Genomic DNA, 26,802 nt, shown 5'->3' with positions numbered 1-26,802 from the left:
CTGGCAGCAGGCCCTGAGTGGAAATAACAGATGGCTATACATCCCCAAGCAGGAACCACGCAAAGGCCAGGCAAGCTGAATGTATGGCCATGACTAAATATATGCCAAGCGTAAGCATGCAATGCAGGCATTATTTTCACATCCATATGAGGAGAGTCTAGCCATCAATATTCTAGAGCTAAAAGCAGATATAGGCGTTATCCATTGGGTTGAAAGAAAAAGGTGGCAGAATGCATAGGGGGTTTTACTTCATTTACATAAAGGATGGACCTATGTATTGCATATGCATAAAAGCAGAGCCGGGGCCTAAGGAAGGCAGTTGTTGTCTGCGGACCGGCTCAGCTTTTTTACTCTGTATTAAAGTCTATGTTGAATTTACAAGTTCTTGTAAGAAGTGTTATTCTTAAGACAATTTTCCACGACATAATTTGGCGAGCTTGCCAGGAGGCTGCAGGGATCTCAGATAATGGCGTTTTTGGTTGGTGACGGTTTCTCTGGACAGTCTCGCAAACAGGTGGCTACCCAACTATAAGGTAAGCTTGTTCTTACAGTAGTTGAAAAGTTTGTGTAGATTGCTTCAGAGATTCAGCCTCAACGAAGGAGACGTAGGTCTCTCTATTTAAGAACCCCTAAAAATCTAGCAGTACTGGAAGAACTTGTGAATTCAATAAAACTGCATGCATGCATAAATTGGGGATTGTTAAATATAATATATGTACATTTTGTTAGGATTACATGCGTAGTAAATTCTGAACCTGCTGGAGTAGGATGTTTAGCGGGGAGGGCTTGTGCTTGCATTAATCGGACTGTTCTAACGAACCCACGTGTGTGGTTTGGTTGGGTGGGGTCTGATTCTACTTGGCCGAGTTCGACTGTTTCAGGACCTGTTTTGGGATGTGCGTTAACACAGCCCAATCAACCTGATCAGGCGATTCGTGTTGGGTGTGTGATTCGGGTTGCTCCTCTCGCGAGACCACTCATCTGGGGACCTTGTGTGGTCCGGGAAGTGTGTGCGCTTGCTCTCTTTTGGCTGAACTGCCTGACCTAGTGTGGGGCTACTGCTACTGCGCGCGTGTGGTCAGAACAAATAAATAAATAGATAGAAATCCTACACAATCGCGCCTAGGAGAAAAGTAGAAGGCTTGATTAGGTGGGCTGCTCACGATATCGCTCGAGGAACGAGGATCTGTATGCAGTAAATAATTAGGACGCAGGAGAGATTGACTTGACAAGTTTAATGGTAACTGCAAAACATTAGTTAGGACGCAGGAGAGATTGACTTGACAAGTTTAATGGTAACTGCAAAACATTAGTTAGGACGCAGGAGAGATTGACTTGACAAGTTTAATGGTATCTGCAAAACATTAGTTAGGACGCAGGAGAGATTGACTTGATAGTTCAATGGTAACTGCAAAACATTAGTTAGGACGCAGGAGGAATTCGACCCAAAATAGACGAATGATAACTGCAAAAATCTAGTCCTACAGATAATAACGCTCCGCTTAGCTAACGGCGTCAGAAGATCAGTAGGGCGCACCGCGTAGCTGCTCTAAGGGATAGAGGATAGTACGGGTGGGCGAACGGAGTGTGAAAGGAAGCTGACTCGATTAAGCAGAGGTTTATAGGTCGCTTTAGGTAAAGCGAGGTGTGAATGAACGAATGTGAATAAAGATTGTATGAATGCAAATAAAGAAGTTTGAATGAGTGAAAGTTTCTCTAGGTTGAGGAAGTATATCAGAGCAGGCCAGAAGCGTGGAGCAAGGAGGAGAAATATTGGGTGTGTGTGTGTGCGCTATTTTGGGACATAGAAGGAACTGTGAGGCTCCGCTGTGACAGCCGCTTGATATATGATATAGGAGGGAGAGTCGGGGTAAACTCTCGTTGGGGAAAAGAGGACAAAACCAATAGATAACGAATAAGGAAAGCTATATATAAAAGTAGAAAATTGATATAATAAAGTATGTTAAACTGATAAAACTGGAAAATACATAGGATACAATAAAAAGCAGTAAACGCATACACATACTATCCTGTGTAGGCAGGATAGGAAAAACATACGAATAAAATATAAACTACAGAGAAATAAAATAAAGTCAGCTAGAATAAAATAAGATAAAATACCGAACCGCGATATAAAGTTATAGTATTCACGAATCGGACAGCATAGCGCAGTAGAAACACTAGTAAAGAATAAAATGCCATAGAGCTGCTGGATCCCTAGGAGGCCGCAGCTTAGGGAAAAAGGATCAGATTACGATAACTAGATGAGACAGAGAGGGTCTGGGGAAACCCTGAAAAATAGGAACCAGGACTAAAATAGACAGAATAAAATAGGAACGAAGCAATAAGAAGCAATCGGATAAAATAGCGAGCAAATAAATATAAATAGAAAAGAATAGACATTATATAGAATGAAATAAAAATTAAAAAAATAATAAAAGGAGGATTTAATAAAGTAAAGCTGAGGTATACATAGCCCTCAAAATGAATAGGACGCCAGTAGAGACCTTGGGGGCCAGACACCCCTTAAGTAAAGATGAAATAAAGGAAACGTCTGAAAAATGGGAAAAACGCACCAGAAAATTGAACACTAAGTGGCCTGCAGTAGGGACATTGGATGTCTCTGTGTGTGTGAGGAAATGGAGATTTTAATAAAGAACTATAAACCAAATGATAAATTTGAATAAACCCCCACCTTACTCCCATGGACAGATTCCCATGAGGAATAGGGAGAATAAACCCCCACCTTACTCCCATGGACAGATTCCCATGAGGAAGAGGGAGAATAAACCCCCACCTTACTCCCATGGACAGATTCCCATGAGGAAGAGGGAGAATAAACCCCCACCTTACTCCCATGGACAGATTCCCATGAGGAAGAGGGAGAATAAACCCCCACCTTACTCCCATGGACAGATTCCCATGAGGAAGAGGGAGAACGAACCCCCACCTTACTCCCATGGACAGATTCCCATGAGGAATAGGGAAAATAAACCCCCACCTTACTCCCATGGACAGATTCCCATGAGGAAGAGGGAGAACGAACCCCCACCTTACTCCCATGGACAGATTCCCATGAGGAAGAGGGAGAATAAACCCCCACCTTACTCCCATGGACAGATTCCCATGAGGAATAGGGAGAATAAACCCCCACCTTACTCCCATGGACAGATTCCCATGAGGAAGAGGGAGAATAAACCCCCACCTTACTCCCATGGACAGATTCCCATGAGGAAGAGGGAGAATAAACCCCCACCTTACTCCCATGGACAGATTCCCATGAGGAATAGGGAGAATAAACCCCCACCTTACTCCCATGGACAGATTCCCATGAGGAATAGGGAGAATAAACCCCCACCTTACTCCCATGGACAGTTTCCCATGAGGAAGAGGGAGAATAAACCCCCACCTTACTCCCATGGACAGATTCCCATGAGGAATAGGGAGAATAAACCCCCACCTTACTCCCATGGACAGATTCCCATGAGGAATAGGGAGAATAAACCCCCACCTTACTCCCATGGACAGTTTCCCATGATAACCGGACACATGGATAATAAGAGGCACGGTAGAAGTGACGGAGGAAGAGGAGGGGGCCTGCACACCTGGAGCAGTATGCGCTCCCTCTCACGCAACAGGAAGAGGCCCGACAAAAACAAAGAGACACACAAGAATTGAAGAAGAAGGTTTCAATTGCTATGGTGGATTGATGAAAACCCTGAAAGCAATGGAACCAGAGATGGGGAAAAAGGAAACATTGAAACAAACAACAAAAGACAGAAAAGACAAGGACCAGAAGAAAGAGCGACCGAGGAAGCTCATAAAAACACCAGAGGAATCCCAAATAGGGGACAGTCTTAGTGAGTACTAGGAAGAAGAAGTGATAAATCAATAGGTATTGATTCAAAGGAACTATGTAAAGATAACACATTAACATAATACATGTGTTAAATAACTATTCTAGAATGCATAGAACTTGTTGAATAAAGTATCAAACGAGACACATATAGTATATACTGGTGTGTGAAGTAGAGAGATAAAACATACAGATAGGCAACAGATATACTATATGGTTAAAATAAACTCAGGCTATTTAGAATAAATAGTAACAACAAATACATTTACCATGGTATAGTCTGTAGTATATACTAGAGATATTACAGCACCGTGTAGGACGGTAGGAGGAAAACGGGGGGTAACACTGTAGTTGCAGGACCCCTAAGAAGTTACACCATCGAGGAGAGAGAGTGGGTCTGGAGAGACTCTACAAGTATAGAGAATAGGTAGGATAAATTAGGAATATAAGTAACAGTAGGATAGAATATCATAAGTGAATAAATATAAAGAGATAAGAAAGTGTAGATATAAACAACAGCTGAATTAGACGGGAAAGTGTGATAAATAGGATGTAATAAAGTTAAAGTAATGGAATTTAGTAAAGCCATGGAGTCGCTGAGAGAAGCGCACAATAATTCCACCAATTCGGTTTGAATGTGAAAGAGCAAACTGGATAATGAAGGGCAACATTACCCGGTAAACTGGATAAATAGAATCAAATAAACCCAGAATAAGAAGCTCAATTTACCAGTGTTTTGAAATCAGCATTCTATCATCAGAAAATACATTACGATGGGGGCCAGATGTGACTCTGCTCGCCTCGCAGACGTGCGAGGGGTGAGTAGAGCCATAAAAACCATAAAATATCAAAACGTAAGAAGATAGCTCCGTGTTTTAGATATGGGACTCTGGGAAGAATGTGGGAAGAATGTGAGTAGGGAGACACTGGAGCCTGGTGCAGTGGCAGGAAATGCAGCTGTACGAGAGTTTGCATCCTTTTTCAATAGAGCAACAACTAATCGTTTTGAGGTTAGTAAGAATGGAACTTTCACATAGCGGTGTGAAAGGTGATCTCTGTTCGATCAATGAGTAATTCATAGAGATTACGGTTTCTATGTGATGGAAGACGTATTAGATCACGTTTTACCTAACTGTTATTAGAGCACCGATGGGATTTACAAATAGTCCCACTTGGTATCATTTTGCATTGAAACAATGGTTTCGGTGGTGATAAAATACGTGGATGATTTGTTATTAGCGTCAAACAACGGAAAATAAACTTATATGAGAGATCACCACCGTAGTAAATTAGTTGGAGGAACAGGAAAAGCAGAATGTAGTATATTTGAGGTTTTCAATTTTTTGAAGGCAAGACTTAACCCGGGATCGATAGAAACTATGCGTACTGAGGCATGGCTAAACTCTCTGCGCATGGTCAGGAAAACGTAAGGGGTTTTCAATATTGTTAGACATTTTATGCCGACATTCTCTGAAACTGCTAAAACACTAGTAGAATGGAATCAAGAGCGTGAGGAAATGTTTGTCGAGTTGAAGAAATAATTGGGTTAAACGCCAGCATTGGGATTGCCAAATTTAAATTAAACTTTTACTATTAGTAGGAAGTAATGATTCAGAAAGTTTGGTTGAACTCTGTTCATTACAACATATTTGGGGTTTTGAGAACCATGTGACGTATTGACTAACAAGATGATAAGACAACATCAACTTGTTGAAGGTTCTACAGTGGTTAACCAATGGTTTTGTATTATACTGAACTAATGACACAGGTTAAAATGATAAGATTACTGGAAAGGGCCTCTGGGATTTAATTTGGATGGACCTTTTTCAATTCAGTTTTAAACTGGGTATACAGGAAGATGGAAATGTTTTAAAATATATCCAAATGGGTTCTGAAGGACAGGGACAGAGAAGGGAGAGGAAACAATTAATGGTGTCAAATGCCCTGAATCCTAACAATTTCCCGTGAAGACTGATCAACTTCACTAGAAATTATTGGAACAGGTGGGATTTAAATATAAAATGACTAAGAAACACCAGTCTCTATTCAGAGTGTACAATTACTTTGAAATTCTATTATTTCCATATGAAAATGATGAAGAGTTGTAATCTTAAATTGACTAGTTACTCAAATAATTGTATTTTTTTTATTTAACATGTTGTTGTTGAATCATGTGTTCAGAGGGAAACTGAGCAGTTCCATGGGGTTATTGTCTTTGGGTAAATATACACATGTGCTTTGTTCAGCCTGCATATAGAAAGGAACCATCTGTTAACAAGGGATGACAGTCACTCCAAATGGATTATGATATAGGTAAAGATGATTTCATTGTGTGTTTTTGTTTCAATACAAAATTTGCAACATTGGGATATTGAAGTTTGCAAGAGGTTATGTTAAATTATCTGTAACTCGTCTGAGGGATCACCAGCATGGAAGGTGATGTCAGAATGCTTTAATACATGGGAGAAATATTTTTACAACAAGTGTGTGTGAAGCTCTAACTCTCCCTAACCAGCGGAAGAGTGAGGGACAACTGCGTCAGATGACCTGTGAACTGTATCTGAAATAGACATGCTGGAATGATGTGCTGGAGGAGGAAGACTAAAAGGGGAATAGGCTACTGACCTTTCATTACCAGGCCGCTCATGACAGAAAAACAGAGGCAAATGGGGGATGTAATATGAATAGATAGTACTGGTATTACAAGTTTAGTATAAATGTACATTTTTAAGGGCATGAAGCACTAAGGACTGAATTCTGATTTGGGTTGGACAATTTATAAAACGTTTTAGTTATGATTTGGACATAGAACTGTTTAAATTTACTAGGCCTGGGGAAGCTCTGGAAACTAAATCCTGAGACAGGGAGGTTGACAGAACTTACAGAAGATTAAAGGTTTTTGTTTATTTTGTTTTATTATGTCATTAGAAATGTAATGTTAAATTGTATTGATATAATTGATTGCATAAAATGTTTATAGTCTGTTTTGCGATACACACAAGGATGAAGGAGGAGACCAACATTATGAGTATTATCTAGTATTATATAGTATTATCATAGAACGTAACGGATGGACGTTTTCCCCAGGTTTAGTTACATTATGAGTAGTGGTCACTTATTGCAAATATGCAGTTATTGTAATTTATTTTGCTCTTTTCTTGTCAATTTATTTTTGTTTTAAGGAACATAAGTGTGTTTATTGTTCCTGAGGAGGGAATGATATAAATTGACTAAAATTGATTTGAGAATGTTTAAGTATGTATCAAACTGTGGAAGGAAATTAGTAGTAAATGATGTGTTATGGGTTAGAAGAACTATGACTGCATTGGGGATCTGAGGGGGCTCATAAATGAAGGTTATGGTAGTAGAGGGGTGTTATTTCTAGAGACTATGTATATTAATAGAAGAGAGAACTCACAAAAGAGAAAGGACAGCTGGCTGTGTAAAATATAGGGATGCACAACATAGGGACAATTCTGAGTAAATTGAACATTACACATACCTAGATTATGGTAAGAGTAAAAGTGATAGTGGTGACATTTAACACTATGTTAAAAGTTTAAGAGAGTTAAGAGAGTTATGACTTGGAGTTTTAAGAGGTTGGATAGTCTTCCAACTGGAAGACACTTGACTGATTACATGTTATTCTAACAGCAGTTGCTGTAGGAACCATAATTTGGCTATCATTATGTATAAGAATATCTGTGGTAGGAAGCGAGGTATTTGAGACAATGTTTAAATAGGGCTGTTATTTAAATATTACAAAGTAGTGATCTTGACATGAGAAGAAAGTCTGTTGTCAGGAAATAACCCATGTGTTAGTGTATATGTCCTCAGGAGAAAAGCAGCACATAAGAAGCCAGAAATAACCAAGGGCATGGGCTGACTTCTAGAGATTGAGTGTACATCAAGATACACCAGGCTGGGGGTATACTTCTTACAGCACCTGCAGTGGTAAAGATCATCATGTCTCTCTTCGGTGGGCGCATAATTCTCACAAGAAGTAAGGTCCAGCTGAATAATGGGTGAGCTTGAAAGCACCATGACAGAGGAAGTGGAGAGAGAGAGACTAGATTCCACTGTAGACATACAGTTGTTGGGTTTGAGAGCTACTTATTTTATTGGTTAATGCATCATATGAAAAAGGACAGATGGTAGGGTAATTGTGCTCTAAACAACATGTTGAAGGCATTAATGTGAAAGCATATACAGTATTGAATTACTTCAAGAAGATATAATGTTTATTAGGGATATGCCTATCAGTTGAAATGGAGCAGATGGGAAACAAAGTGAAAATGACATGATTTGGGAACACCTCTCAGAACCTGGGGCCGAAAGGGGAAGACTGGGTGGAAGCATGAGGAAGCTTTTTGTGCTTTTATTTTTGTGGATTCCAGCAGAAAAGTATCCTGGAGGCATAGAGTCAGGTGAAGAGACAGTGGGAATTGTCATGGTCTCAGATTTCGGTTTCCATGAATATATTTATGCATGACATATCACATTGTCAATACTGTTGTGTTTTTGTTTTTCACTTTCCAAGTCTTATGCTTAGGAACCAGAAGGAGAGGGGTCGCCAGCTTCAGCTGGAATGTTAGTTGGTGTATGATGAGTGATGGAAATAAGTGGATGTATGGTGTGATCATAAAACAGAGGCCATAAGTCTCTAAGTTTGAATGCCTCACAGAAAGAAGGCAGAAACCTGAACCAGGACCAGAGGTTCCACGTCTGGTGATCCAAGAGACCAGGTCTGAGTGTTCCAGAAGAAAGGAATGAGCCAAGGAGGGAGGGTCCCTACAAGGTGGCTCGAACAATGTTAACTGCTGTCCAGGTGAAAGGAAGCAACACGTGGTACAATCTAAACCACTGTACCAAAGTCCCGTCGGAAAGGAGGGGACAACCACCAAGCCAGGCAGGAGCCAGGCAGGAGACAGGCAGGAGACGAAGAGGAGGTGGATCGAGGAGCAACTTTCAACAGCCAACAGACACTCTCTCCTGAATATCCAGAGAGTCCAGGGATGGGGAGGAGTGACATGCCTGTTGCTCCTGATGACATACCTACTCTGGCAGATACCCCTGATAGAGGTGTTGTTCAAGGGGACGGAGAAACAACGACAGGAGAATGGAAAGGAGACTTTCTTATCAACTTCTCTGTCCTCACATGGTCTTTTTAACAGACAGTGAAACAGGATAGATGAAGAATGGTAGAATGGTCTTGACAGCAACAGCAACAAACCTAGAAGAAATTGTAAAATTACCTCCCACTAGAGACTAGTACACCAACTAAGACAATAGAAAAACCATAAGAAAGTGGGTTGATGCAGAAAATCTGGACATCTGTTACCAACTGGGGTAGCTACAATGAAGAAACTACCAAAGAATCAAACATTGATCAAAAATTTAGAAAAGCAATAACAAATGTCTTGTATAGGTGGGCTCAGTAAGAAGCAACTAAACATAGGATGGACAATTGCATTTTGTCTAGCAAATCACATTTGTCTGATATTTTAATAATACCTGAACTTGCATCTGTTGAAGAATGTGTTAACCTGTTAGGGCTAGGGGGCAGTATTTGCACGGCTGGATAAAAAAAATGTACCCGATTTAATCTGGTTACTAATCCTACCCAGTAACTAGAATATGCATATACTTATTATATATGGATAGAAAACACTCTAAAGTTTCTAAAACTGTTTGAATGGTGTCTGTGAGTATAACAGAACTCATTTGGCAGGCAAAACCCTGAGACATTTTCTGACAGGAAGTGGATACCTGATGTGTTGTATTACCTTTAAACCTATCCCATTGAAAAACACAGGGGCTGAGGAATATTTTGGCACTTCCTATTGCTTCCACTAGATGTCACCAGCCTTTACAAAGTGTTTTGAGTCTTCTGGAGGGAGATCTGACCGAACAAGAGCCATGGAACGATGATGGCCCATTAGACACCTGGCGCGCGAGTTCATGTTGGGTACCCTCGTTCCAATACGTTATAAAAGAGTATGCATTCGTCCACCTTGAATATTATTCATGTTCTGGTTAAAAAAGGCCCTAATGATTTATGCTATACAACGTTTGACATGTTTGAACGAACGTAAATATATTTTTTCCCCTCGTTCATGAAGTGAAGTCCGGCGGGCTTAGATCATGTGCTAACAAGACGGAGATTTTTGGACATAAATGATGAGCTTTTTTGAACAAAACTACATTCGTTATGGACCTGTGATACCTGGAAGTGACATCTGATGAAGAGAATCAAAGGTAATGGATTATTTACATAGTATTTTCGATTTTAGATCTCCCCAACATGACGACTAGTCTGTATCGCAACGCGTATTTTTCTGGGCGCAGTGCTCAGATTATTGCAAAGTGTGATTTCCCAGTAAGGTTATTTTTAAATCTGGCAAGTTGATTGCGTTCAAGAGATGTAAATCTATAATTCTTTAAATGACAATATAATATTTTACCAATGTTTTCTAATTTTAATTATTTAATTTGTGGTGTTGACTTGACTGCCGGTTATTGGAGGGAAACGATTTCCTCAACATCAATGCCATAGTAAAACGCTGTTTTTGGATATAAATATGAACTTGATAGAACTAAAAATGCATGCATTGTCTAACATAATGTCCTAGGAGTGTCATCTGATGGAGATTGTAAAAGGATAGTGCATCATTTTAGCTGGTTTTATGGTTTTGGTGACCCTGTCTTTGAATTGACAAAACATTACACACAACTCTTGTAAATGTACTGTCCTAACATACTCTAAATTTATGCTTTCGCCGTAAAACCTTTTTGAAATCGTAAAACGTGGTTAGATTAAGGAGATGTTTATCTTTCAAAGGGTGTAAAATAGTTGTATGTTTGAAAAATTTGAATTTTGACATTTATTTGGATTCAAATTTGCCGCTCTTGAAATGCACCTGCTGTTGATGGAGTGCACCACGGGGGGGGGGGGGACGCCTGCGTCCCACCTAGCCCATAGAGGTTAAATGGAAAATGTTCAATGTATTCAGAGTCAATACTACATACCTTTGTGTAACATAGAATGCAGATTGGCATTAGGTAGCACTAAAGGTAGAAGTGAATTAAACCAAAATATGTTGGGAGAACATGAATGTGCAACATATGACATGAGAACTGAATTAAATGGTCCTCATAATGATAGGTTTACTATGGTAAAAAGTAGATATGAATGTTTCTACAGCTATGGGGATAATGGGATAGATGTGAGAAACACTACAGTTAATTGTTAAACTATTTGGGTGTTAGAAACTGCAGGAGTTAGTAAATTTGATGATAAAGGAATGATTATGGATTACAAAGGTACATGTGGTAATATAACTCAAGTAACACTATCTCTTGCAATATTAAAGAATCAGGACAGAAGTATAGCTGATAGTTTTGGGATGTGTGGGATGAACAAACTCTTGAATGTTTTACCAGAAGGCTGGACTGTGCCTTGATTAGAGCAACACAACAGGTGTCTATCATTAAATCACAGCAGGATGAGTCTGTAAAGCATTGAGTAAGGGAAGCCTATGAATCAGATCCCATAGTATATCTAGATGCGATTGGACAGGTGAGAGGAGTTCCTGATGAATACAAACCAAGAGATGAGGTTAAATCAGGTTTTGAATCAATATTTCTTTGGATAACACCTAATAATAACAATGTACTAGATGGAACTTTTCCTGTAGCTATGACCAAACTGAAGGGATTGTGACAAGAGGTTAAGGACAATGAACCCATGGTTGGGACTGGTTGGATTTAGCTTTAAGTAAATGGGGTTACTCCAGGAGGACGACATGATAGCAATGATTATGGTGTTCAAGGGCTTCCTGTTTTAGTAAAGCTCCTGATTATTATGTGATTGATTGAAAACTGGACTGATGCAATATGTATAACCTGGTAATCATTTACTATGGAGTGTATTGTCTATTTCCTTTCTACCTTTGACAAGGGATAAATTAAGTTAGAACTTCTGTATTTTGTATACTTACACTTGTGGGTAAAATGGGGAAATTCCGGTTACAAGTGTCCATGGACCATGTCCTTAGTCCTTTAGCAGGTGTTTTCATTTGTGATTTCACTGTTGTTACAGAGGTGTCTGTAAGGAAGGATCTTGTTTAAGTGTCGAATTTAGAATGACATTATAAGGGTTTTCTTATTTTCTTTATGTTTTAAATAACTGAGATAAACTCAGGCAAAGCTATGTACTACATGCTCATACTTCTTCATACTATACTGATTTGTTATATGTATCCTCGTTTACTATTTTAAGTTTGACTGGATCTTTTACTCCTATCTATGTTATCGGATTGGAGATGTTTGGTCCAGTATATGATTATGTTCTATATTTTCACATTTCGTTCAACACACATTATTCTATGTATTCTTATTTTGCTTCCATCCTTATTGTCTCTAGTTTAATCATGTTTGATGTGGAGGGATTATGTGGGAGAAAGGTAGACTTGCTGACGGAAGGAAGAAATAGAAATACATTAGCTAGCGAAAGAGGAGACTGGCAGCAGGCCCTGAGTGGAAATAACAGATGGCTATACATCCCCAAGCAGGAACCACGCAAAGGCCAGGCAAGCTGAATGTATGGCCATGACTAAATATATGCCAAGCGTAAGCATGCAATGCAGGCATTATTTTCATATCCATATGAGGAGAGTCTAGCCATCAATATTCTAGAGCTAAAAGCAGATATAGGCGTTATCCATTGGGTTGAAAGAAAAAGGTGGCAGAATGCATAGGGGGTTTTACTTCATTTACATAAAGGATGGACCTATGTATTGCATATGCATAAAAGCAGAGCCGGGGCCTAAGGAAGGCAGTTGTTGTCTGCGGACCGGCTCAGCTTTTTTACTCTGTATTAAAGTCTATGTTGAATTTACAAGTTCTTGTAAGAAGTGTTATTCTTAAGACAATTTTCCACGACATTAGCTAGCCAGCTATTTTCGTCCGCCGCGCCGCGCCACCGTTCTTCTACTTAGTCAACAACTGCTAGCTAGCTAGTCAACTTCTACCGACTAGCAGCACTGTAGAAACTAATAATACATTACAACGGAACGATTTGATTAGTGTAGTGTTAGCTAGCTACATAGTTGTCTTTGCTGTCTTTGTATCAAAGATAATTGTGTAGTTTAGAGTAATTATCGAGGTTAGCTAGCCAGCTATTTTCGTCGCCGCGCCACCGTTCTCCTACCTAGTCAACAACTGCTAGCTAGCTAGCTAGTCAACTTCTACCGACTAGCAGCACTGTAGAAACTAATACATTACAACGGAATGATTTGATTAGTGTAGTGTTAGCTAGCTACATAGTTGTCTTTGCTGTCTTTGTATCTAAGATAATTGTGTAGTTTAGAGTAATTATCGAGGTTAGCTAGCCAGCTATTTTCGTCGCCGCGCCGTGCCACCGTTCTCCTACCTAGTCAACAACTGCTAGCTAGATAGTCAACTTCTACCGACTAGCAGCACTGTAGAAACGAATAATACATTACAACGGAACGATTTGATTAGTGTAGTGTTAGCTCGCTACATAGTTGTCTTTGCTGTCTTTGTATCTAAGATAATTGTGTAGTTTAGAGTAATTATCGAGGTTACCTAGCCAGCTACACTTTCAAACAAAGTCAACAACGCAGCCACTGCTAGCTAGCCTACTTCACCAGCCAGCAGTACTGTATCATTTTAATCATTTTAGTCAATAAGATTTTTGCAACGTAAGCTTAACTTTCTGAACATTCGAGACGTGTAGTCCTCTTGTCATTCCAATCTCCTTTGCATTAGCGTAGCCTGTTCTGTAGCCTGTCAACTATGTGTCTGTCTATCCCTGTTCTCTCCTCTCTGCACAGGCGATACAAACGCTTCACACAGCGTGGCCGCTGCCACTCTAACCTGGTGGTCCCAGCGCGCACGACCCACGTGGAGTTCCAGGTCTCCGGCAGCCTCTGGAACTGCCGATCTGCGGCCAACAAGGCAGAGTTCATCTCAGCCTATGCTTCCCTCCAGTCCCTCGACTTCTTGGCACTGACGGAAACATGGATTACCACAGATAACGTGTTCTCGCACACCCCGAGAGCTTCTGGTCAGCGGGGTGGTGGCACTGGGATCCTCATCTCTCCCAAGTGGACATTCTCTCTTTCTCCCCTGACCCATCTGTCTATCGCCTCCTTTGAATTCCATGCTGTCACAGTTACGAGCCCTTTCAAGCTTAACATCCTTATCATTTATCGCCCTCCAGGTTCCCTTGGAGAGTTCATCAATGAGCTTGACGCCTTGATAAGTTCCTTTCCTGAGGATGGCTCACCTCTCACAGTTCTGGGTGACTTTAACCTCCCCACGTCTACCTTTGACTCATTCCTCTCTGCCTCCATCTTTCCACCGCTCTCCTCTTTTGACCTCACCCTCTCACCTTCCCCCCCTACTCACAAGGCAGGCAATACGCTTGACCTCATCTTTACTAGATGCTGTTCTTCCACTAATCTCATTGCAACTCCCCTCCAAGTCTCCGACCACTACCTTGTATCCTTTTCCCTCTCGCTCTCATCCAACACTTCTCACTCTGCCCCTACTCGGATGGTATCGCGCCGACCCAACCTTCGCTCTCTCTCCCCCGCTACTCTCTCCTCTTCCATCCTATCATCTCTTCCCTCTGCTCAAACCTTCTCCAACCTATCTCCTGATTCTGCCTCCTCAACCCTCCTCTCCTCCCTTTCTGCATCCTTTGACTCTCTATGTCACCTATCCTCCAGGCCGGCTCGGTCCTCCCCTCCTGCTCCGTGGCTCGACGACTCATTGCGAGCTCACAGAACAGGGCTCCGGGCAGTCGAGTGGAAATAGAGGAAAACTCGCCTCCCTGCGGACCTGGCATCCTTTCACTCCCTCCTCTCTACATTTTCCTCTTCTTTCTCTGCTGCTAAAGCCAATTTCTACCACTCTAAATTCCAAGCATCTGCCTCTAACCCTAGGAAGCTCTTTGCCACCTTCTCCTCCCTCCTGAATCCTCCTCCCCCTCCCCCCCCTCCTCCCTCTCTGCGGATGACTTCGTCAACCATTTTGAAAAGAAGGTCGACGACATCCGATCCTCGTTTGCTAAGTCAAACGACACCGCTGGTCCTGCTCACACTGCCCTACCCTGTGCTTTGACCTCTTTCTCCCCTCTCTCTCCAGATGAAATCTCGCGTCTTGTGACGGCCGGCCGCCCAACAACCTGCCGCTTGACCCTATCCCCTCCTCTCTTCTCCAGACCATTTCCGGAGACCTTCTCCCTTACCTCACCTCGCTCATCAACTCATCCTTGACCGCTGGCTACGTCCCTTCCGTCCTCAAGAGAGCGAGAGTTGCACCCCTTCTGAAAAAACCTACACTCGATCCCTCCGATGTCAACAACTACAGACCAGTATCCCTTCTTTCTTTTCTCTCCAAAACTCTTGAACGTGCCATCCTTGGCCAGCTCTCCTGCTATCTCTCTCAGAATTACCTTCTTGATCCAAATCAGTCAGGTTTCAAGACTAGTCATTCAACTGAGACTGCTCTTCTCTCTGTCACGGAGGTGCTCCGCACTGCTAAAGCTAACTCTCTCTCCTCTGCTCTCATCCTTCTAGACCTATCTGCTGCCTTTGATACTGTGAACCATCAGATCCTCCTCTCCACCCTCTCCGTGTTGGGCATCTCCGGCGCGGCCCACGCTTGGATTGCGTCCTACCTGACAGGTCGCTCCTACCAGGTGACGTGGCGAGAATCTGTCTCCGCACCACGTGCTCTCACCACTGGTGTCCCCCAGGGCTCTGTTCTAGGCCCTCTCCTATTCTCGCTATACACCAAGTCACTGTCACGAATTATGTCGTGGTGTTGCAGAGAGGAGGACCAAAATGCAGCAGAGTTGTGTATACTTATTCTTTTAATGGGAAAAAACAAAAGCATCCACACGGAAAACATTACAATAAACTCACGACTCACAACAGTGTAGCAGGCTCAATAACGCAGTGCTCACAAATAATCTCCCACAAAAGACAAACACAAACACACCCTACTATATGGGACTCTCAATCAAAGGCAAATAGACAACACCTGCCTTCAATTGAGAGTCCCAACCCCAATTAACCAAACATAGACATACAACCAGCTAGATCAACATAGAAATACATAAACAAGGAACAGTGCCCAAAAAACCCCGGAATACATAAATCAAATCCCCTACAACAAACACACCACCCCGAACCACATAAACCAAATACCCTCTGCCACGTCCTGACCAAACTACAATAACAATTAACCCTTATTCTGGCCAGGACGTGACAGTACCCCCCCTAAAGGTGCTAACCCCGGAAGCACCTCAAAAACAACAAAAACCCCAAACAACAACAAAAAATCCCCCTAAACTAAAGGGAGGGAAGGGAGGGTGGCTGCCGTCAACGACGGCACTGTGCTACACCCCCCCTCCCCAACCCACCTATATCTGGAGGTGGCTCCGGTTCTGGCAGTTCCGGGCAGACGGGCCACTTGGACTGGGCCGGAGGACAGTCGGGCCACTCTGGCAGACCCGGAGGACAGCCGGGCCCCTCGGGCTGGGCCAGAGGACAGGAGGGACCCTCGAGCTGGGCCGGAGGACAAGAGGGCCCCTCGGGCTGGGCCGGAGGACAGGAGGGCCCCTCGGGCTGGGCCGGAGGACAGGAGGGCCCCTCGGGCTGGGCCGGAGGACAGGAGGGCCCCTCGGGCTGGGCCGGAGGACAGGAGGGCCACTCGGGCTGGGCCGGGCAGTCGGGCCACTCTGGCAGCTCCGGGCAGTCGGGCCACTCTGGCAGCTCCGGGCAGTCGGGCCACTCTGGCAGCTCCGGGCAGACGGGCCACTCTGGCATCTCCTGACTAGCGGGCGGCTCTGGCGGCTCCTGACTGGCGGGCGGCTCTGGCGGCTCCTGACTGGCGGGTGGCTCTGGCGACTTTCGACTGGCGGGCAGCTCTGGTGACTTTCGACTGGCGGGCAGCTCTGGTGACTTTCGACTGGCGGGCAGCTCTGGTGACTTTCGACTGGCGGGCAGCTCTGGTGACTTTCGACTGGCGGGCAGCTCTGGCGACTCTTGACTGGTGGGGCTGAACTGACGCACTAGAAGCCTTGTGCGTGGAGCTGGTACTGGACGTGCCAGCCTGGAGACACGCACCTTCGGGCTAGTGCGGGGAGCTGGCCTGGGGCTCCATTCTTGCCCCGCAAAACTGCCCTTGTGCCCCCCCCAAAAAAAATCTGGGGGTTGCCTCTCGAGTTTCCTAAACTCCTCCATAGCACTGGAAACGCTCAACCTTATTTCTGTCCATGTCCATCCTTCCTCCTCATTCCTCTGCTGCTTGGTCCAAGTTTGGTGGGAGATTCTGTCACGAATTATGTAGTGGTGTTGCAGAGAGGAGGACCAAAATGCAGCAGAGTTGTGTATACTCATTCTTTTAATGGGAAAAAACGAAAAGCATCCAAAGGAAAAACAAAACAATAAGTGATACTCACGACTCACAACAGTGTAGCAGGCTCAATAACGCAGTGCTCACAAATAATCTCCCACAAAAGACAAACACAAACACACCCTACTATTTGGGACTCTCAATCAAAGGCAAATAGACAACACCTGCCTTCAATTGAGAGTCCCAACCCCAATTAACCAAACATAGACATACAACCAGCTAGATCAACATAGAAATACATAAACAAGAAACTGCCCCAAAAACCCCGGAATACATAAATCAAATCCCCTACAACAAACACACCACCCCGAACCACATAAACCAAATACCCTCTGCCACGTCCTGACCAAACTACAATAACAATTAACCCTTATTCTGGCCAGGACGTGACAGTCACTTGGCTCTGTCATATCCTCACATGGTCTCTCCTATCATGGCTATGCAGACGACACACAATTCATCTTCTCCTTTCCCCCTTCTGATAACCAGGTGGCGAATCGCATCTCTGCATGTCTGGCAGACATATCAGTGTGGATGACGGATCACCACCTCAAGCTGAACCTCGGCAACACGGAGCTGCTCTTCCTCCCGGGGAAGGACTGCCCGTTCCATGATCTCGCCATCACGGTTGACAACTCCATTGTGTCCTCCTCCCAGAGTGCTAAGAACCTTGGCGTGATCCTGGACAACACCCTGTCGTTCTCAACTATTATCAAAGCGGTGACCCGTTCCTGTAAGTTCATGCTCTACAACATTCGCACAGTACGACCCTGCCTCACACAGGAAGCGGCGCAGGTCCTAATCCAGGCACTTGTCATCTCCCGTCTGGACTACTGCAACTCGCTGTTGGCTGGGCTCCCTGCCTGTGCCATTAAACCCCTACAACTCATCCAGAACGCCGCAGCCCGTCTGGTGTTCAACCTTCCCAAGTTCTCTCACGTCACCCTGCTCCTCCGCTCTCTCCACTGGCTTCCAGTTGAAGCTCGCATCCGCTACAAGACCATGGTGCTTGCCTACGGAGCTGTGAGTGGAACGGCACCTCCGTACCTTCAGGCTCTGATCAGGCCCTACACCCAAACAAGGGCACTGCGTTCATCCACCTCTGGCCTGCTCGCCTCCCTACCTCTGAGGAAGTACAGTTCCCGCTCAGCCCAGTCAAAACGGTTCGCTGCTCTGGCACCCCAATGGTGGAACAAACTCCCTCACGACGCCAGGACAGCGGAGTCAATCACCACCTTCCGGAGACACCTGAAACCCCACCTCTTCAAGGAATACCTGGGATAGGATAAAGTAATCCTTCTACCCCCCCCCCCCCCCTTAACCTGTTGGGGCTAGGGGGCAGTATTTTCACGGCTGGATAAAAAAACGTACCCGATTTCATCTGGTTACTAATCCTACCCAGTAACTAGAATATGCATATACTTATTATATATGGATAGAAAACACCCTAAAGTTTCTAAAACTGTTTGAATGGTGTCTGTGAGTATAACAGAACTCATTTGGCAGGCAAAACCCTGAGACATTTTCTGACAGGAAGTGGATACCTGATGTGTTGAATTACCTTTAAGCCTATGCCATTGAAACACACAGGGGTTGATTAATGTTTTGGCACTTCCTATTGCTTCCACTAGTTGTCACCAGCCTTTACAAAGTGTTTTGAGTCTTTTACTGTGAGATCTGACCGAACAAGAGCCATGGAACGGTGATGGCCGATTAGACTCTGGCGCGCGAGTTCATGTTGGGTACCCTCGTTCCAATACGTTATAAAAGAGAATGCATTCGTCCACCTTGAATATTATTCATGTTCTGGTTAAAAAAGGCACTAATGATTTATGCTATACAACGTTTGACATGTTTGAACGAACGTAAATATATTTTTTCCCCTCGTTCATGACGAGAAGTCCGGCTGGCTTAGATCATGTGCTAACAACACGGAGCTTTTTGGATATAAATGATGAGCTTTTTTGAACAAAACTACATTCGTTATGGACCTGGGATTCCTGGAAGTGACATCTGATGAAGAGAATCAAAGGTAATGGATTATTTACATAGTATTTTCGATTTTAGATCTCTCCAACATGGCCGTTTGTCTGTATAGCGAAGCATATTTTTCTGGGCGCAGTGCTCAGATTATTGCAAAGTGTGATTTCCTAGTAAGGTTATTTTTAAATCTGGCAAGTTGATTGCGTTCAAGAGATGTAAATCTATAATTCTTTAAATGACAATATAATATTTTACCAATGTTTTCTAATTTTAATTATTTAATTTGTGACGCTGACTTGACTGCCGGTTATTGGAGGGAAACGATTTCCTCAACATCAATGCCATAGTAAAACGCTGTTTTTGGATATAAATATGAACTTGATAGAACTAAAAATGCATGCATTGTCTAACATAATGTCCTAGGAGTGTCATCTGATGGAGATTGTAAAAGGTTAGTGCATCATTTTAGCTGGTTTTATGGTTTGGTGACGCCCGTCTTTGAATTGACAAAACATTACACACAGCTATTGTCAATGTACTCTCCTAACATAATCTAACTTTATGCTTTCGCCGTAAAACCTTTTTGAAATCGTAAAACGTGGTTAGATTAAGGAGATGTTTATCTTTCAAAGGGTGTAAGATAGTTGTATGTTTGAAAAATTTGAATTTTGACATTTATTTGGTTTCAAATTTGCCGCTCTTGAAATGCACCTGCTGTTGATAGGGTGCACCACGGGTGGCACGCTAGCGTCCCACATAGCCCCAAGAAGTTAAAAGATTTAGATGCACTATTGTAAAGTGGTTGTTCCACTGGATATCATAAGGTGAATGCACCAATTTGTAAGTCGCTCTGGATAAGAGCGTCTGCTAAATGACTTAAATGTAAATATACCTCTCCTTCTCCTGGGTTCTGGGTCCTGTATGATTCTAACGTCAGGATAGGTAACATCTCTGGGTTCAGCTGCTACATCTTTGCTCGTCTTGCAGAACAGGACCAGTAGAATGATCAGAGAGATGGAGAGAGCATCCACCAACCCAGAGACAGACAGAGGGAGGAGGAGAGAGGTGGGGAGGGTGGAGGGAGGAGAGGAGGATGAGGGGGACGGGGGGATGATGAGATAGATCCCCTATCTTGAAAAACACAAGAAGAAACACAGTAAATAGTTAGAAACAAACTGATTAAAACACAATAGCATCTAATTGATTAATATTATCTTAGACATACATTATCTAGTATGAATTACTTCTATTGATCAAGCAGAGATTATAAGAACTATTATGAATGTAACGTCTCACTCATGATGAACCTGGATCCACCCAGTTTATAATGCAGGTTTTAGCACCACTTAACAGTGTAAAGAAGAACCAGATAATCTGAATGTCAAGGCTTCTCATATTCTCACCTGTCACAGTCATCCAGCTCTCTGGTGATTCTCCTTCAGAGTTGGTACACTTGTAGAGTCCTTCATCTGACTTGGATACTGCAGGGATGGTCATCTCTCCTGTAGTCTCAGTCCTGATGAGGGATCCATCTTTGTAGAAATCAGCTGTGAGGTTAGAGGGAGTTCCCTGATATCTGCAGCGCAGAGTCACAGAATCTCCCTCAGTCACAGGAAGGGCAGGGCTCTCCAGGATCACAGCACCAGCTGTATATAATATATAAACATCATATATAAACAGGTCTCTCCAGGATCACAGCTCCAGCTGTATATAATATATAAACATCATATATAAACAGGTCTCTCCAGGATCACAGATCCAGCTGTATATAATATATAAACATCATATATAAACAGGTCTCTCCAGGATCACAGCACCTGCTGTATATAATATATAAACAGGTCTCTCCAGGACCACAGCACCAGCTGTATATAATATATAAACATCATATATAAACAGGTCTCTCCAGGATCACAGCACCAGCTGTATATAATATATAAACAGGTCTCTCCAGGATCACAGCACCAGCTGTATATAATATATAAACATCATATATAAACAGGTCTCTCCAGGATCACAGCACCAGCTGTATATAATATATAAACATCATATATAAACAGGTCTCTCCAGGATCACAGCTCCAGCTGTATATAATATATAAACATCATATATAAACAGGTCTCTCCAGAATCACAGCTCCAGCTGTATATAATATATAAACATCATATATAAACATAACATCAGCTCTCTGAAACCAGATGAACCACTAAACACTATAATGTCAGTAGATGGTGTTTGTGGACATACCGTGTACTGTGATGTTGACAGCATTGCTGTGTTCTCCAGAACCAGACTCACACCAGTACACTCCACTGTCTGATGGTTTTAGTGACACGGTGCATGAAGACCCTTGTTGTTTTCCCCAGTCAGTATCACAATCTGAAAGGATTCCTCTCGATGTGTTCCTCACCACTCTCCATCTAGCAGAGTTCCCCTGAACCTCACAGCTCAGAGAGACAGACTCATATTCAAAGAACTGAGATCTGTCAGGACTGACACTCAGAGATGCTGGATTAGAGAGAACTGAGAGACAGAGAGAGAGAGAGAGAGAGAGAGAGAGAGACAGAGGGATAGAGAGAGAGAGAGAGAGAGAGAGAGAGCGAGAGAGGAGGGTCAGTCTGATATCTGTAATATTGTAATATATTCCAGAGCTGAGTCTGTATCACATCCGAGTTAAACATGTATTTGTTCTACTAGTCAACACCAGATTCAATGAGACCCTTTCTACACTGTCAGGTCTCTCCACGATCACAGCTCCAGCTGTATATAATATATAAACATCATATATAAACAGGTCTCTCCAGGATCACAGCACCAGCTGTATATAATATATAAACATCATATATAAACAGGGCTCTCCAGGATCACAGCTCCAGCTGTATATAATATATAAACATCATATATAAACAGGTCTCTCCAGGATCACAGCTCCAGCTGTATATAATATATAAACATCATATATAAACAGGTCTCTCCAGGATCACAGCTCCAGCTGTATATAATATATAAACATCATATATAAACAGGTCTCTCCAGGATCACAGCTCCAGCTGTATATAATATATAAACATCATATATAAACAGGTCTCTCCAGGATCACAGCACCATCTGTATATAATATATAAACATCATATATAAACAGGTCTCTCCAGGATCACAGCACCAGCTGTATATTACATTACTCATCTCATATGTATATACTGTATGCTATACCATCTACTGCATCTTGCCATCTTGATGTAATGTATCACTCGCCACTTTACAATGCCATTTCATATAATGTTTTCATACCCTACATTACTCATCTCATATGTATATACTGTACTCTATACCATCTATTACATCTTGCCAATGCCGTTCGTTCACTCACTTATATATTTTTATGTACATATTCGTATTTATTCCTTTACACTTGTGTGTATAAAGTAGTTGTTGTGAATTGTTAGGTTATATTACTTGTTAGATATTACTGCACGGTCGGAACTAGAAGCCCAAGCATTTCGCTACACTTGCATTAACTTATCTGGGCTAGGGGGCAGTATTTTCACGGCCGGATGAAAAACGTACCCGATTTAATCTGGTTATTACTCTGGCCCAGAAACTAGAATGTGCATATTATTAGTAGATTTGGATAGAAAACACTCTGAAGTTTCTAAAACTGTTTGAATGGTGTCTGTGAGTATAACAGAACTCATATGGCAGGCCAAAACCTGAGAAAAATCCAAGCAGGAAGTGAAAAGTCTGAGAATTGTAGTTCTTCTTTTGATTCTCTATCGAAGCTACAGTGTCTGTGGGGTGACGTTGCACTTCCTAAGGCTTCCATTGGCTGTCTAAAGCCTTCAGAAAGTGGTTTGAGCCCTCTCCTGTCACTGGGCAGATAATAGGAGCTCAGTTACTGAGTGGTCTGCCTGGCAACAAAGGGATTGGATATGCACGGTCATGCAAGCACGCCGTTCCTTCTTTTTCTTCTTGAATGAATATGCTATTGTCCGGTTGGAATATTATCGCAATTTTACATTAAAAATACCATAAGGATGATTTTTAACAGCGTTTGACATGCTTCTAAGTACGGTAATGGAACATTTTGACTTTTCGTCACTCATTCCGCGCTCGCGCGTTATACTTTTGGATAAGTGATCTGTACGCACGAACAAAACGGAGGTGTTTGTACATAAATATGGATTATTTCGAACAAAAACAACATTTCTTGTGGAAGTAGCAGTCCTGGGAGTGCATTCTGACGAAGATCAGCAAAGGTAAGAGAATATTTCTAATACTAATTCTGAGTTTAGGTTGCCCTGAACTTGGCGGGTGTCTGAATAGCTCACCGTGATGGCTGAGCTATGTACTCAGAATATTGAAAAATGTGCTTTCTCCGTAAAGCTATTTTAAAATCTGACACAGCGGTTGCATCCAGGTGTAGTCTATCTATAATTCTTAAAATAATTGTTATATATTTTGTCAACGTTTATGATGAGTATTTTTGTAAATTGATGTGCACATTCACCGGAAGTTTTGGTGGGAATATATTTTCTGAACATCACGCGCCAATGTAAAATGCTGTTTTTGGGATATAAATATGAACTTTATCGAACAAAACATACATGTATTGTGTAACATAATGTCCTAGGAGTGTCATCTGATGAAGATTGTCAAAGGTTAGTGCTTCATTTAGCTGTGTTTTGGGTTTTATAGATACATGTCCTTGCTTGGAAAATGGCTGTGTGATTATGTTTGTCTATGTACTCTCCTAACATAATCTTATGTTTTGCTTTCGCTGTAAAGCCTTTTTGAAATCGGACAATGTAGTTAGATTAACGAGAAGTTTATCTTTAAAATGGTGTAAAATAGTTGTATGTTTGAGAAAGTTGAATTATGACATTTTGTTGTTTTTGAATTTTCCGCCCTGATATTTCACTGGCTGCTTCCCAGCTAGCGTCCCACCTAGCCCATAGAAGTTAACACCTGCTAACCATGTGTATGTGACAAATAAAATTTGATTTGATTTGATATAATATATAAACAGGACTCTCCAGGATCACCGCACCAGCTGTATATAATATATAAACATCATATATAAACAGGTTTCTCCAGGATCACAGCACCAGCTGTATATAATATATAAACAGGTATCTCCAGGGCTCCAGCTGTATATAATATATAAACAGGTCTCTCCAGGATCACAGCTCCAGCTGTATATAATATATAAACATCATATATATACAGGTCTCTCCAGGATCACAGCTCCAGCTGTATATAATATATAAACATCATATATAAACAGGTCTCTCCAGGATCACAGCTCCATCTGTATATAATATATAAACAGGTCTCTCCAGGATCACAGCTCCAGCTGTATATAATATACACACATCATATATAAACAGGTCTCTCCAGGATCATAGCACCAGCTGTATATAATATATAAACATCATATATAAACAGGTCTCTCCAGGATCACAGCTCCATCTGTATATAATATATAAACATCATATATAAACAGGTCTCTCCAGGATCACAGCACCAGCTGTATATAATATATAAACATCATATATAAACAGGTCTCTCCAGGATCACAGCTCCATCTGTATATAATATATAAACAGGTCTCTCCAGGATCACAGCTCCAGCTGTATATAATATATAAACATCATATATAAACATAACATCAGCTATCTGAAACCAGATGAACCACTAAACACTATAATGTTAGTAGATGGTGTTTGTGGACATACCAGGTACTGTGATGTTGTGTCACACCCTGATCTGTCTCACCTGTCTTTGTGATTGTCTCCAACCGCCTCCAGGTGTTGCCCATCTTCCCCATTACCCTCAGCGTATGTATATACCTGTGTTCTCTGTTTGTTAGTTTCCAGTTCGTCTTGTTTGTCAAAGCGTTTTGTTTCTCAGCTCCTGCTTTTTTCCTTTTTTCTTTTTTCCTCTCTTTTCTCGCCCACCTGGTTTTGACTCTGAGCCTGCCTGCCGACCTGTACTGCCTCCTCCTTCTGGTTTACTGACCCCTGCCTGCCTTGACCTGTCTATTGCCCTATTAAACTATTGTTTATTCAACGTGGTCTGCATCTGGGTCTTCATACCTGATATGTTGACAGCATTGCTGTGTTCTCCAGACCCAGACACACACCAGTACACTCCACTGTGTGATGGTATTAGTGACACGATGCATGTAGACCCTTGTTGTTTTCCCCAGTCAGTATTACACTCTGAAAGGATTCCTCTCAATGTGTTCCTCACCACTCTCCATCCAGCAGAGTTCCCCTGAACCTCACAGCTCAGAGAGACAGACTCATATTTAAAGAACTGAGATCTGTCAGGACTGACGCTCAGAGAGGCTGGAGGAAAGAGATCTGAGAGAGAGAGATCTAAGAGAGAGAGAGAGAGAGAGAGAAAGAAAGGGAGAGAGAGAAAAAGAGAGATAGAGTTGCATTGTCTAATGTACACTTTAAAATATAGGCCCTTAAGAGCGATGAAGCCTGTGAGCTGCATTGGAACAGAGATGCTGAAACACAGCAGAGAGAGGCTATTCTCTAGCTATTTAACCTAATGATGAGGGTAGGATACTATCCTGAGATCTGGAGACAAGGCTTTATATTCTAACAGAGATGCTGAAACACAGCAGAGAGAGGCTATTCTCTAGCTGTTTAACCTGGTGATGAGGGAAGGATACTATCCTGAGATCTGGAGACAAGGCTTTATATTCTAACAGAGATGCTGAAACACAGCAGAGAGAGGCTATTCTCTAGCTGTTTAACCTGGTGATGTGGGTAGGATACTATCCTGAGATCTAGAGACAAGGCTTTATATTCTAACAGAGATAATGAAACAGAGACACTAGATCTATCTCCAGATTATGTCCTGGTCTGTCATAATATGATAGAGACAGTAGGTCTAGCTGGTCTGTCATAATATAATAGCGACAGTAGATATAGCTGGTCTGCCATAATATAATAGAGACAGTAGATCTAGCTGTTCTGTCATAATATAATAGAGACAGTAGATCTAGCTGGTCTGTCATAATATAATAGAGACAGTAGATCTAGATGGTCTGTCATAATATAATAGAGACAGTAGATCTAGATGGTCTGTCATAATATAATAGAGGCAGTAGATCTAGCTGGTCTGTCATAATATAGTAGAGACAGTAGATCTAGCTGGTCTGTCATAATATAATAGAGACAGTAGATCTAGCTGGTCTGTCATAATATAATAGAGACAGTAGATCTAGATGGTCTGTCATAATATAATAGAGACAGTAGATCTATCTGGTCAGACCATAATATAATAGAGACAGTAGATCTTTCTCCAGATTATGTCCTGGTCTCCAGACAGAAGGGAGGGAGAGATCCAGTTGGTGTCTGAATTTTTTAAATATTTACCCTCTATTTAATTAGGCACGTCAGTTTAGAACAACATGTAATTTACAATGACATCCTAGGAACATTTGTTCAGTGGCAGAACAACAGACTTTTACCTTGTCAGCTCGGTGATTCAAT

The 26,802-nt window shown here is 42.2% G+C and overlaps 1 protein-coding gene across 1 annotated transcript; it reads right to left on the bottom strand.

Annotated features, from left to right (window-relative positions):
* Nucleotides 1–1,523: 1,523 nt before the first annotated feature.
* On the bottom strand, nucleotides 1,524–25,553 carry LOC145861710 (low affinity immunoglobulin gamma Fc region receptor III-A-like). Its single transcript, XM_082964610.1, has 4 exons — nucleotides 25,544–25,553; nucleotides 21,539–21,814; nucleotides 20,695–20,937; nucleotides 1,524–1,549 (listed from the first exon to the last, which is right to left on the bottom strand). Exons 1-4 carry the CDS (start codon nucleotides 25,551–25,553, stop codon nucleotides 1,524–1,526), a joined length of 555 nt encoding a protein of 184 aa, XP_082820736.1.
* Nucleotides 25,554–26,802: the final 1,249 nt, after the last annotated feature.

The sequence above is a fragment of the Salmo salar genome, chromosome 18 (genome assembly GCF_965601325.2).
Source record: "Salmo salar chromosome 18, fSalSal1, whole genome shotgun sequence".
NCBI lineage: Eukaryota > Metazoa > Chordata > Actinopteri > Salmoniformes > Salmonidae > Salmo > Salmo salar.
The sequence above is the reverse complement of the archived record's forward strand: the minus strand, read 5'-3'. Positions and strand labels throughout refer to the sequence as shown.